Source organism: Periplaneta americana, chromosome 6 (assembly GCF_040183065.1).
Source record: "Periplaneta americana isolate PAMFEO1 chromosome 6, P.americana_PAMFEO1_priV1, whole genome shotgun sequence".
Lineage (NCBI taxonomy): Eukaryota > Metazoa > Arthropoda > Insecta > Blattodea > Blattidae > Periplaneta > Periplaneta americana.
The window spans coordinates 98,454,979-98,466,914 of record NC_091122.1 but is presented as its reverse complement, the minus strand read 5'-3'; the positions used below and the strand labels follow the sequence as shown (position 1 = coordinate 98,466,914).

The 11,936-nt window shown below is 35.9% G+C and overlaps 1 protein-coding gene across 1 annotated transcript in view; it reads left to right on the top strand.

Annotated features, from left to right (window-relative positions):
• The first annotated feature begins 5,948 nt into the window (after positions 1 to 5,948).
• LOC138701530 (zinc finger protein ZFP2-like) overlaps positions 5,949 to 11,936 on the top strand; it is a 581,888-nt gene continuing 575,900 nt past the window's right edge. The window contains exon 1 of the mRNA XM_069828529.1: positions 5,949 to 6,165. Coding sequence (XP_069684630.1) covers positions 6,034 to 6,165 — 132 coding nt within the window. The 5' untranslated portion in view covers positions 5,949 to 6,033. The remainder of the gene's footprint in view (positions 6,166 to 11,936) is intronic.

Genomic DNA, 11,936 nt, shown 5'->3' with positions numbered 1-11,936 from the left:
TGCAGTTATATGCAGCACACACAACAGGCATGTTTTTTCTTCGTTTTTTTTTTTTGTACTTCTTACCTCCGTTATACAACATTGTAAGCAGACGAATTTTTACAAAGGTGGGCGCTTAGCTCAGATCTGCCGTGTTTCGCGGTGGCACTGCAAAAAGCGCTGTACAGGACAACATGGCCACTCTATAGTCTTCTCTTTCTAACTCGTTGGCACACTGGAGTAACCAACGAGTTAGAAAGAGAAAGATATAGAGTGGTCATTGCGCCGCCATGTTTGAAGAAAATTGAACGATCGTCGGTAATGAACTTATGCGCCCAAAACAAAGTGGGCGTGGTGATAACTGACATTAGAATCGTCAGCTGTCTTAATTTCGTTTGCATAAATCAGTTAAACTGAAGTGGAAATCCTAGTATTTCGTCAAATACGTGCTAGGAACTTAATCTAAACTTATGTACGCTAAATTTAAAACACTTGAGCTATTCCTAGAGGGAATGCTTAAAAGAATAACCTAAGCAAAATTGTCATGCAGTATGACAAGAAGTCCTAGCAAATATACTGAAGAAAATGTTAATATTCCTAGGTTCTTTTAAATGCGACCTGCAAGATTGCCTATAAAATGAATGAGTATGATTCGGATGATTTTATTAAATTGTTTTCCCAGTCTCTACACGTTGCAAAACTATTTACTATACCATAAGATATAGAATGAAAGTAGGCCCTATCTGCAGTAAACAACCTTTACCTCCAAGCTTGTAACGTGGGTGAAACATGACAAAACTCGCTTTCAGTTTTTTTGTTACAGTAAAGTATAATTATTATCGAAGTGTGAACGTGAAGCCAACAGCCGGCTGGTCTGTCTGAGCCTTTCAAGGGCTGTGGCACCACAGATAATTATTAGTGTATAATTGAGCACCCACGTACTATAATGGATTAAGTAGTTACGAAAATATATATTCATACTTACCCCATTATTGCACGTGGGTGCTCAATTATGTTCTTTCATGTCCTTCCAGTCAAAATACTAACAACAATACGACCTACCCCAGAGTTTTGCGTTATTCTGGATGCGAGTGTCGAAATACAATTTTAATATTTGATTGCTATTACTAGGTTTGAAACGGAATTGTAGCGGTTTTATCCGTATTTAGTTTAACTTTACTACTAGTGAACCATTTATTTGATTAATCGTTTGTCTTCGAAATAGGCCTACTTCTTATAAGCTACAGCTCATCGTCTTCTTGTATAAGCAGTAAGGACAGAAGGAGCAGAAATAAAGGATGCCGGTGTCGAAATACAGTTTTAATATTGTATTGCTATTTGTTTTTCACTGGGTCTGAAACGGAATTGTATTGATTTTATCCGTATTTAGTTTAAGTACATTACCAATGAACCATTTATTTTGTTTATGCCGGGTGTTGTTACACATTTTTTGCATGAAAAAAATGCTGCTAATTAACAAAACTATGGACTTAACTTCATAAAATTTACATGAAATATGATATATCAGTTGTCTTTTTCCTTTTGACATTGCAGTTATATGCAGCACACACAACAAGCTTGTTTTTTCTTCGTTTTTTTGTGCTTCTTACCTCCGTTATACAACATTGCAAGCAGACGAATTTTTACAAAGGTGGGCGCTTAGCTCAGATCTGCCGTGTTTCGCGGTGGTACCGCAAAGAGCGCTGTACAGGACAACATAACCACTCTATAGTCTTCTCTTTCTAACTCGTTGGGAGTAACGATAAAAGCGAAGGAACCAGGACCATAGACTTACTGAATAACCGCTAGACCGCTCACTGGCGCTATACTGAAAGCCAGGTTATGAACCGACTAAACCGGAAACAACGTTCTGTTGGTCTCTTTCTGAGCTCTGTTGCCACATAGTGGTGCGAGATTCAAAGCGTGTTCAGCGTTTGTCACCGATATGTTTAAAATAACTACTGTATATAGTTCTCGATAACACTATCCACAATATTAGTAATTAAAATTACTGTTTTAAGAAAGCACGAGCTAATGACGCTGGTACGAAATGCGACCCGTAATGCACGTGGTACTGCAAATGAACTGGCTACACTGTCTCCGTGATTCCGTTGCCAGATTTTCGTTAGCAGACGACATTTTCACGCGAGGTCCAATGAAAAGCTCCGTTCTTATTCTCCCCTCCATCCCCCACACTCAACGTGTCATCACTGCACAGGCTACCCCTCTAACCCGCACTTTCCTCTCGCCAATCCAACTACTTCCTGTTTCGTCGGTTCATAACAACGAGTTAGATACTATAGAGAGGCTGAAGACCTCTGATAAGCGCTCCCTGCGGAGGCCAACAATACTATGGATCGTTCCCTAAAAAACATGGCGGTCTATAGTACCGCCAGCCTCCGCAATGAGTGCTTATCAAAGGTAAACTGCAACGAGTTTGTACATGTATTATATTCTTCAGATACATCAATATTTAACTTAAACATTTCGCTATAGGATTTGTAAAAAGCTGATTTATAAATGAAAAAGTAATAATTAAGACTTTAAAATTTCCAAAAATGTCTCATTCCCTCGGATTTAAATGAAATGTACTGTAAATCATAATATTCGTTGCTGGATAATTAAACCCTCTCAATACAGGTACCATTGCCGCAGAGAATTATAAGATAAGACGAACTGAGCATAAGCGAAGTATCTGTATTAAGAAGTTTGACCATCAAGAGTTTAGTATTTATTGTGTTTATAGGGCCTACTCCAATGCGTAGGGCTCTTTTTGTTAACAAAGAGGAAAGTTAGCACTTGCATCACACACAATTTGTCATTATTGTTCAAAATAATGACAAATTGTGTGTGATGCAAAAGCCTCTGCCTAGTTGCGAGACACGTGTGAGAACAATGTTTGTTTCAAATTATATTAGACTACACAATGTCTCCATCACGCGACAATATTTATTTCAAATTATATTAGACTACACGATGTCTCCATCACGCGAAAAGAAGTGTAGCTAGCTGTGGCTCCTGTTGTTTCTGATAACAATGTTAATCGTAAGTATCTTATCGTTTCAATAAATGTGGTGAGTTATGATCACGAGTAAGTTTCTATTAGTGTCATTCTTTAATTATTATGTTGCATGCTAAGAGGTTATTTGTAGTTTTAATAATTGCAGTTTTCAAAAGTTCTCTGTGTTAATTCCAATTTCAAATGAATTTTTCTCAATAACTTCATTACTGGATATATATTTTTTTAATTTTCGCCACTACCTTTCCTCTATTTTACTCCTACTAGTTACATACGTCGTCTCTCTTCAAATCACCTGGTGAGCACTGAATTACATAATTTCATATTAGGTTAGAAGAGCTGTAAGGTAATTAAATGTGTGACAAAGTCAAAAAATTATTTATTTTTCTTCTGCCGATTAAATTCATCCGTCTTTAGGTGCTTTGCTTTGGTTGCATCGAGTATAGCTTGTCATTTAATATCTGGGCTATATTTAGTGAAACTAATAAAACATAGGTCTACAGCTGTTATAAAACGTAAAGTTTTGTGTGTATTTTACTTTTTACTTATTAACATAGTCTTAATATGTAGCTCAGTTCACAATAATACTAACTTCATCACAGTCATTTCCTACAACATCCGAGCCACGCCTCTTTGTTTTGACTAACCGAAACATGGCGGACCAATGTTCAATTGTCTTCAACTTTCTGAGGTCTTTGTCCTCTCTATAGTATCTAGCTCGTTGGTTCATAACCTGCTTTTAGTATTGTGTTATGTTCCCAAATTGAACAGTCTACGAGCTGCCATTTGCTTGGTAGAGCTGAATAAGTATGGTTCTTTCGTGTGCTGCTTTTTATTGCAGCAATGCACACGGATGTAACGGTAAAGAAGTAAGGAATGTTATATTTCACTGGTTAGTTAATCCTTAATTTCTACGACGATTTTTTCTCCATATTATGTTACAGAAGACAAACTATTGTACTTGCCATGTGACTCTTTATGCTTCAAGTTTCCTCTGAGTAAAGATTCCCTTAACCCAAAGTGGATAGATGCAATCCGCAGAGAGAATTTCTACCCTACATTGAATCATTCAGTGTGTTCAACTCATTTCTAAGATAGTAATTACCTTTCAATCTACGTTATTACACACTGTTATTGTCCTTACTCTATATCATTCATTTTCTTCAAACAGCTGTTGTTTCAGTGCATACATGAATAATAAAATTATTTACCGAACTTAAACATACAGAAACTGCATAAATTATATATATATATATATATATATATATATATATATATATATATATATATATATATTTATATAACTGATTGAAAGTAATTCCTGTCTTAGTTACGGATTAATGAAACATTTTCTTATGCTATTGCTGCTGCTACTGCTATTAAGTTATTACTACTGCTATTCCTGCTACTGCTGCTGCTACTACTTTTTTGACTTCATACATCAGTTTAACCTATAGATTGAATTAAAAAGTTGACATATTAATTCTTATTAACCGTGGTTATGAATGTTCACATTCAGAGTTCCCATGAAAATGATGCAAGTCTGAACACGGTACCTACGTCTGACAGCCAGGGTTGTCGGGTATCCCAATTTAGGAGGGATTCTCCCAATTTCCTGGTTGAGTCCCGATTAAAGGGAGTCGGAATTGACAAAAATCCCGATTTTACAGATATTAGCCTTGAACATACTTAAACAAATTAGTCTGTATTTCCTATTATCCGATATTTTTATTTATATATTGACTCAAATGATAACATTGTAAACATAGAGATAACCTGCGGATATTTAGTAAGTCTATGAGGTAGCCCAGCTGATTGCCGTAAGGCAACGAAATTCGCAAAATAATACTTCTTCTAGTTCTACCGCATTGTTGATTATTCCGTTCCGGTCCCTAGTCGCTGTTCTCGCAATTTGTAAACATTGTGTATCTCAAGTGCGTTGACTGGCAAGAAATATAGGTTTTTGATATCGTACTTTACACTAATAACAGAAACATACAATTTCTGCGTTTTATAGTTTAGTGAACTATGTTTAAACATGGATTCATCGTCAGATAGTGAAACTGTTGCAGTACCGGTTCCAAAATCAATTTATTAGCAAATTGTTAAAACGTAGGCTATTCGCGGTTAGTAAAAGAAAAAATTATTGTAGTGTTCACTGTACTGTGTGTCCTTCGTATTTTAGTGTTTCTCACGGAGGCGAATAGGCCTATTACATTAAAAAACACGCGAACACTGCAGAAAACTGCTATAAATCAATTAAAGAAGGCCATGATCGCACGCATCGGAAAAGTTGCCAATCCGAGAAACGTGGATGGATTTTCCGTGAGGCAATGCATCCGATATGATGTAGTGAACGCGGTTACCTAACAATTACAGCAAATATAGTCTTTTTCCGATCTGTGCGATTCGTCCGATGCGTGCGATACGATGTAGTGAACGCTTACCTTAAGTGTGTTTGAGAATAAGGTGCTTAGGAAAATATTTGGGGCTAAGAGGGATGAAGTTGCAGGAGAATGGAGAAAGTTACACAATCAGAACTGCACGCATTATATTCTTCACCTGACATGATCAGGAACATTAAATCCAGACGTTTGGGATGAGGCACATATGGGCGAATGCAGAAATGCATATAGAGTGTTATTTGGGAGGCCGGAGGGAATAAGACCTTTGGGGAAGCCGAGATGTAGATGGGAGGATAATATTAAAATGGATTTGGGGGAGATGGTAGGGACTGGATTAATCTTTCTCAGGATAGGGACCGAAGGCAGACTTATGTGAGATTTGAGATCATAGGAAAATCTTTTTTAGACGGGAGGCTCTTGAAATGCGGTAATCTTTGAAATACGCCATATTTCATATAGTAGTTTGAATATTCGACATTGGTGCAGCACTAGTCGGGTCTCGTTCGAACACAAAGGTGTGGCTTGGAAGTTTTTTCCCTCTGACTTAAGTTGCGATCTTTAGCAGGATCTCTTTCGCTGGCGTTCTGGCGTCACCGGGCGGGACCATTTCTAGGGAAGACGGAGAAGAGAATGTCTTCTCTAAATTATATGGACCTTTGTCGTCTTTGCTTAGTAAAAGAAAGAGTGTCGATACCAATTTTTGAAGGAGAAGGAGATGTGCGCCAGATATTTCTCAAAATCGCTTCATGCCTCCCTGTAAAGGTAAGCTTCCGAAGCGTCACCCACGCCATGTCAGAAATTATTGAATCGCCATGTTTATCGACTTTTTTCTAAAGTAAATTTTATTGTATTATATCTATATTTGTTAAAATGTATTCTTTGCTTATGTGTACGTTAAATATCAAATATTAAGGGATTAATTGTTTCTCTTACTAAGATGAGCTAGAGTTTTTTTTTTTAATATTGGTCGTAGTGATTTTGTAAACCTGTCGAATTGACACTTTTGTGTAGAATTTACCCTTCAATAAAATATTACAACGAACGAAGAGTACATAATTATAATGCCAAATTGTTACATATTGGGGTTTGGCTAATGTTTGTAGGTTGAAAGAAAGTTTATTTATCACTTAAGTGTAACTGACGGGTGAGAAGAATGATGGAATTATAGTTCTGCGCCATGGTGTAAAAAAAAAAAAGACCGTAAAGCCTACGTTTAAAGCTTCACTTTTCGATTTACCATTGCTCTTTTATACAAACTGACGGAAGTGAAAACCATGAAGGGGCCATATATATTTTGTGTCTAAGATACGGGTTACCAATATGCGCATTTATGTGCCGCCTTTATTATCAAGTCTGGAATAAATTTCTTATTGATCTTGTATTCAGTCATGTATTGGTTGTGTAATCGTGGTTGATTTCTTTTCACAGGTTATAATATTTAGTTTTAATTTTTTTTTCGCCGAAAATATGGTACCGCTTATTCCGTAATTGTAGGGATTAGCTTCGTCATCGATTTTCGAATTTTTTTTCTGAAAACCCATAATTTTTAGCCCTCCCCCTTTATCTAAAGAACTCGGAAAAAAAAGTAGCGGTATGACCTAACCTATCATAACCTAACCTAAATTTTGACTTTGGCATCAATGCACCGAACTATTAAGGGAAGAGAGAGATTGATTTGCTTGTCAGATTGATCAATCAGTCAATCTTCTTAATGTATCCAGCTGTTTGCTGACAACATAAAGTCCACTATAGTCTATTCAGTTTTTGTTTTTCATGAGAAATGAGGGGTATTTTGATCGATGTTCATTATAGATGCCTGTTGCTAGTAGCCAGAGTTAGGGTGTAGTCAATTGCAGGGCTATGTCTTCTGCAGCTGGTACTGATGATTTTAATTTACTTCTTTTGTGGTTTATGGATGGACAGTATAGAAGAATGTGTTCCAGATCTTTATCATGATTATTACACCACAGACAAGGAGGATTATCAGAAAGGTGAAATCGCTTGAGGTATAATTGTTTGTCAGACTTCGTGGGTTGTTGTGGCGAGGGGGCTTAAACTTGTTGTTTAAGCTAACAAAACTGCATTAACACCAACGCAGTCCCACTATATTTTTCACTTTTGTCAGATTGATCCGAAGTCTAAATTTAGGTTAGGTCAGGTCACCATGCTGCTATTTTTTCAAAATAGTTTTGAAAAAGGGAGTAAAGATTGGGGGTTGTCGGAAAAAAAAAATCTAAAATCTATGGATCTCAACAATTACCGCTTCTTCCATGATCGAAATTTGTGTTCTACAATACCTATACACAAGTAAACAAACTATAATTGCATTCTTTTGACGATTCATGCCTCTGCTATTCCGATGGTAGGTATATAAGCATAATAAACTGAAATTATTTACCTTATCGGCCAATATTCGATATTGCCCCACACCCACACACGAGACTGACGTGTAGTTTAAGTTTGTTTATGGATTAAATGAAGGGATAGCTAAGCTACATTAAGCCGAGTATGTGACGAGGTTAGTGGTTTAGTCGAGGGGATTTTTTTTAAGTGGTGTGAGGCCGAAGAATTGTGTAGTGTGGAGAGATACGGAATTTTCACCACATGTAATTAATAAACTAATGTAACATGGCCCCGCCTAACCTTAACATAACCTACAGAGAGAGAGAGGTAGCCTGAAGCGTAGCTGGATAGAAGTCATAACAGGAAGAAATGGAGAAATAGTGGACATGAATGTTATCGATAAAGTAAATAAATACGTAATAAATAGTTCAGTGGCTCATCTGTTAAAAATAAACTGAAGGATGTTACTGGAGATTGACTTAACCAATTGATAGCTTGATTCTTTTTCAAACACTCCCATTGGAATGTGACCAGTAGGCTTCGCTTACCTAATTCGTGTAAATTGTGTTACAACAAAATAAATTTAAGAGTGATCGGCCTGGGTGGCGCAGTCGGTAGAGTGCTGGCCTTCTGTGTTCGAGGTTGCGTGTTCGATCCCGGCTGAGGTCGAGGGCGTTTAAGTATGATTAAATGGGACAGGCTCATGTCGGTAGATTTACTGATATATAAAAGACCTCCTACGGGACAAAATTATGGCACACTTGCAATGCTGATATAACGTGGGCATTTGCGAGCGTCGTTAAATAAAACATAATTTACATTTAAAATTTAACTTTAAGAGTGAGTAATTTGTATTAGTTACAATGCCCATAGCTGACTTGTGCAATTATTAAATGGATTTTATTTTGAGACTACTATAAATGAATTAACTTCTAGTCTTTGAAACCTGACTCCTGCTTAATAACGTCACTCCTAAATCTTTAGTGAAATGTTACGCAAAAAAGTAGGTGAAGGTGTCAGGTTTATTTATGTGTAAAGTTAAATGGGCGCGAAGCGAGCCCTTGGGCAACTTTTGTAAATTTAATTCTGTATCACATAATTTATTGTATTATGTGTCTAATTGCGATCGTGTAACGAAGACTCAGTTGATTTATCATACGTAGCATTCTGGAGCTGAGGCTCTGTGTCTACTGTTGGGAGAATTCAAGATTGCAGCTGTGAGAGGGATAAGCTTATCTATAATCTTGACATTATCGACCAGTTCCACTGCTTTTTACAATAAACAGATGCTAGGATTTGTTAATAATGAACATTATATCATACTATAAAGGATTTCAGGATAAAAGTATTGAGCATATGGGGATAATCCATCAAATGGCCAGTTTCCATAAAAACTACTTCCTACTGCAGAGCTTCTGCAATGTACTAGGTAAGTCCCATAAACCAATGCTTTTTTCTTAACCTGAAATCCTATATAAGTCTTTGATTGTGTGTCGTGATATATGTAAAGGCGAATAGGACAGGCCTAATGGGCCTGATGTTCACTTGTGCTGTTCATATTGGGAAAATTTTGAACTTCTTTATCCCTCCTTCCCTCCCTTAGTGACAAGTAGCCCCACTATTAGTGATAAGGTTAGATGGGTTTGATGAGATAGATTGACAAGTAGTCCTCCTATGAGTGATTAGTAGGGAGCGGATGTTGATGACCTAAAAATGTACTTAAAATGATCATTAAAATGTCCTTAAACTAATGGAAAAATGGCATTTAAATATTATTCATTGTACTCGCACCACAACTTCTTAAAAATTAGTCACCTTGTTTCAATGACTGCCCTGCAAATCTCGGAGAGAGGAGGCAACTTCCTGGAATTTGGCTAAGATAAAGGAAAAAAACGTGCAAAAAAATTAAAGTTTTAAGGGAAAACTATAGATTTTAATGAGGTTTACAGTGTGTTTCAATCAGGAGTGGTCCATGTCATTTTCCGTCTCCTCCTCCTGTGCTTCACTTTTGTTACCAGATCTTCCAGATGAGGGAGTGTGAATGACAAAACAAATTGTGGGCGCAACGTGCATTCTTACAATCTTTGTGTTAAAAATACTGTCTATTACAGTAGACATCTCTTCCGAACCAAGTTGAGGACACAACGTCCTGTTCAGGACATGGTGAAAGTTTCCACCCTTCCAAACATAAATTCTGAAAACACCCTTGTACCGACAAAAGAACAGTAGCGGTCAAAGTCCTCACTTAAAGTAAGCTGCTGTCAAGCATTTTATATTAGGCTACTTCCGTTGTGTGAAGAGAAGCCTTCAGTGTAATGGAATGAGGGATGGACTTTAGAGTCTGTTCCAAACTATAAAACTCAAAATTCGCTGTTATTCACTTATTCAGTAAATAATTACTACTAACCTATTTGGTTATAAAATGATTTAACACACCTTTCGGTAAATGAAAAAGTAAAATGCATTCCAAATGATCTAAAAGTTCTTCAAAGTAATTTAAAATGACCAAAAAATGCCGAAAAAATATAAAAATGACCTATTAGTCAAAAAATGCGATATAAGAAATTACTTTTTTATATTGATATTAACATAGAAAGGATTTCTATATTAATAGGCATCGTCCTAATGTGAAAAATAAAATGACTTTTCATCAACATCTGCTCCCTAGTGATTAGGTTAGGCAAGGTTTGATTAGAAGCTAGATTAGTGACAAGTAGTTCCACTGTTAGTGGTATAAGATTAGATATAATTTGTCGGTGATTAAATTGGGTAGGGTTTGATGAAGTGGTGAGATAATGTGACAAGTAGCCCCACTGTTAAAGTTAAAGTTTGATGAGATAGGTGTAGTGACTAGTCCCAGTGTCAGTAATAAGATTAGGTAGGGTTTGATAAGAAAATAGATTAGTGACAAGAAGCCCCACTGTTAGTGATAAGGTTAGGTAGAGTTTGATAAGATTGACAAGTAGCCACACTATCAATGATGGGTTAGTAGGGGTTTGATGAGGAGATAGATTAAGTAGCCCTACTATGAGTGGCAAGTTTAGATAGGGTCTGATGTCGGAATGTTGCTAATAAAATTCATAACTAAGATTCTTTAAGAATTAACTAGACTAGTCAAGTGCAAGATTTACAGAGTATAATGGCGGATTTTTTAATGCACTAAAAGAAAATGCACATTTTCGAAGATATCAGTTAAAGGAGTTAAAATTATTTTATGATCATATGAAAAGACATGTGGGTCAGTCCATTGTAATGGATGTGACATTTGGACAGAAAGAAGTAAAATTGACAATTTCCATGGAGGTGAAAAACTGAAGAAAGTCATCAAAACATAGACTTAGGTGTCAAGATGCAATCACAAGAAAATAAATTTAGAAAATTGATTGATAACAGAAGTATATTCCCTTAAAGTGCTATAACAGGTGTGATAGTATATAGACATAACATTCGACTTAATTTATTTGTAAAACTCTTAATTTGTCATATTTTTAACAAATGAAAATAATTTATGATATTGCCAAGATATTTTCGCAAAAATTCTCAAAATACAAAGATGATAAATAATTAGGAGTATAAAGGTAAAAAAAAAAAAAAAAGTGTAACATCCTTTTGTAGCAAGTGTGACCTATTAAGAATGGAACACATGGATTACACTGAATAGAGAACATTATTTTTCCCCATATCTATAGCTTTCTAAAACTTGTAATACATTCTGTTGACTTTCAAAAGAAGAATGGCTTTTATTTGATCAAAACTTACATATGAAATGTCTTCTGCATTCAACTTGAACACCTTTGCTTGGTTACTTGAAACTGATTTGAGGAACATGACCCATAAGTTGAATCATTGAACTCTATCAATTTAAGTTTACCATATTCATCATATGTCCACTGACAGTAAGTAATTTTATTGATATTTCCGCATTCAATGCATCATGTATGAGATATCCTATATTTTTGCATTTTTCACAAATATTTCCCAATCATATTTCATTATGAATGTCACTAGAAATCTTGGAAAGAATTTCTTTGGGTAAGGATGAAAAATAAGTAAAAACCTTAGAAAAAGAATTCAGTTTAGTTAAGTATTTGACATTTTCATAATAAATACATACACAAATATTATGAGGCAGTGTAGAAAGTGCAAAAACAAAGGTGGATGCAAATTAAAAAATGATAGGGTACTGTAAC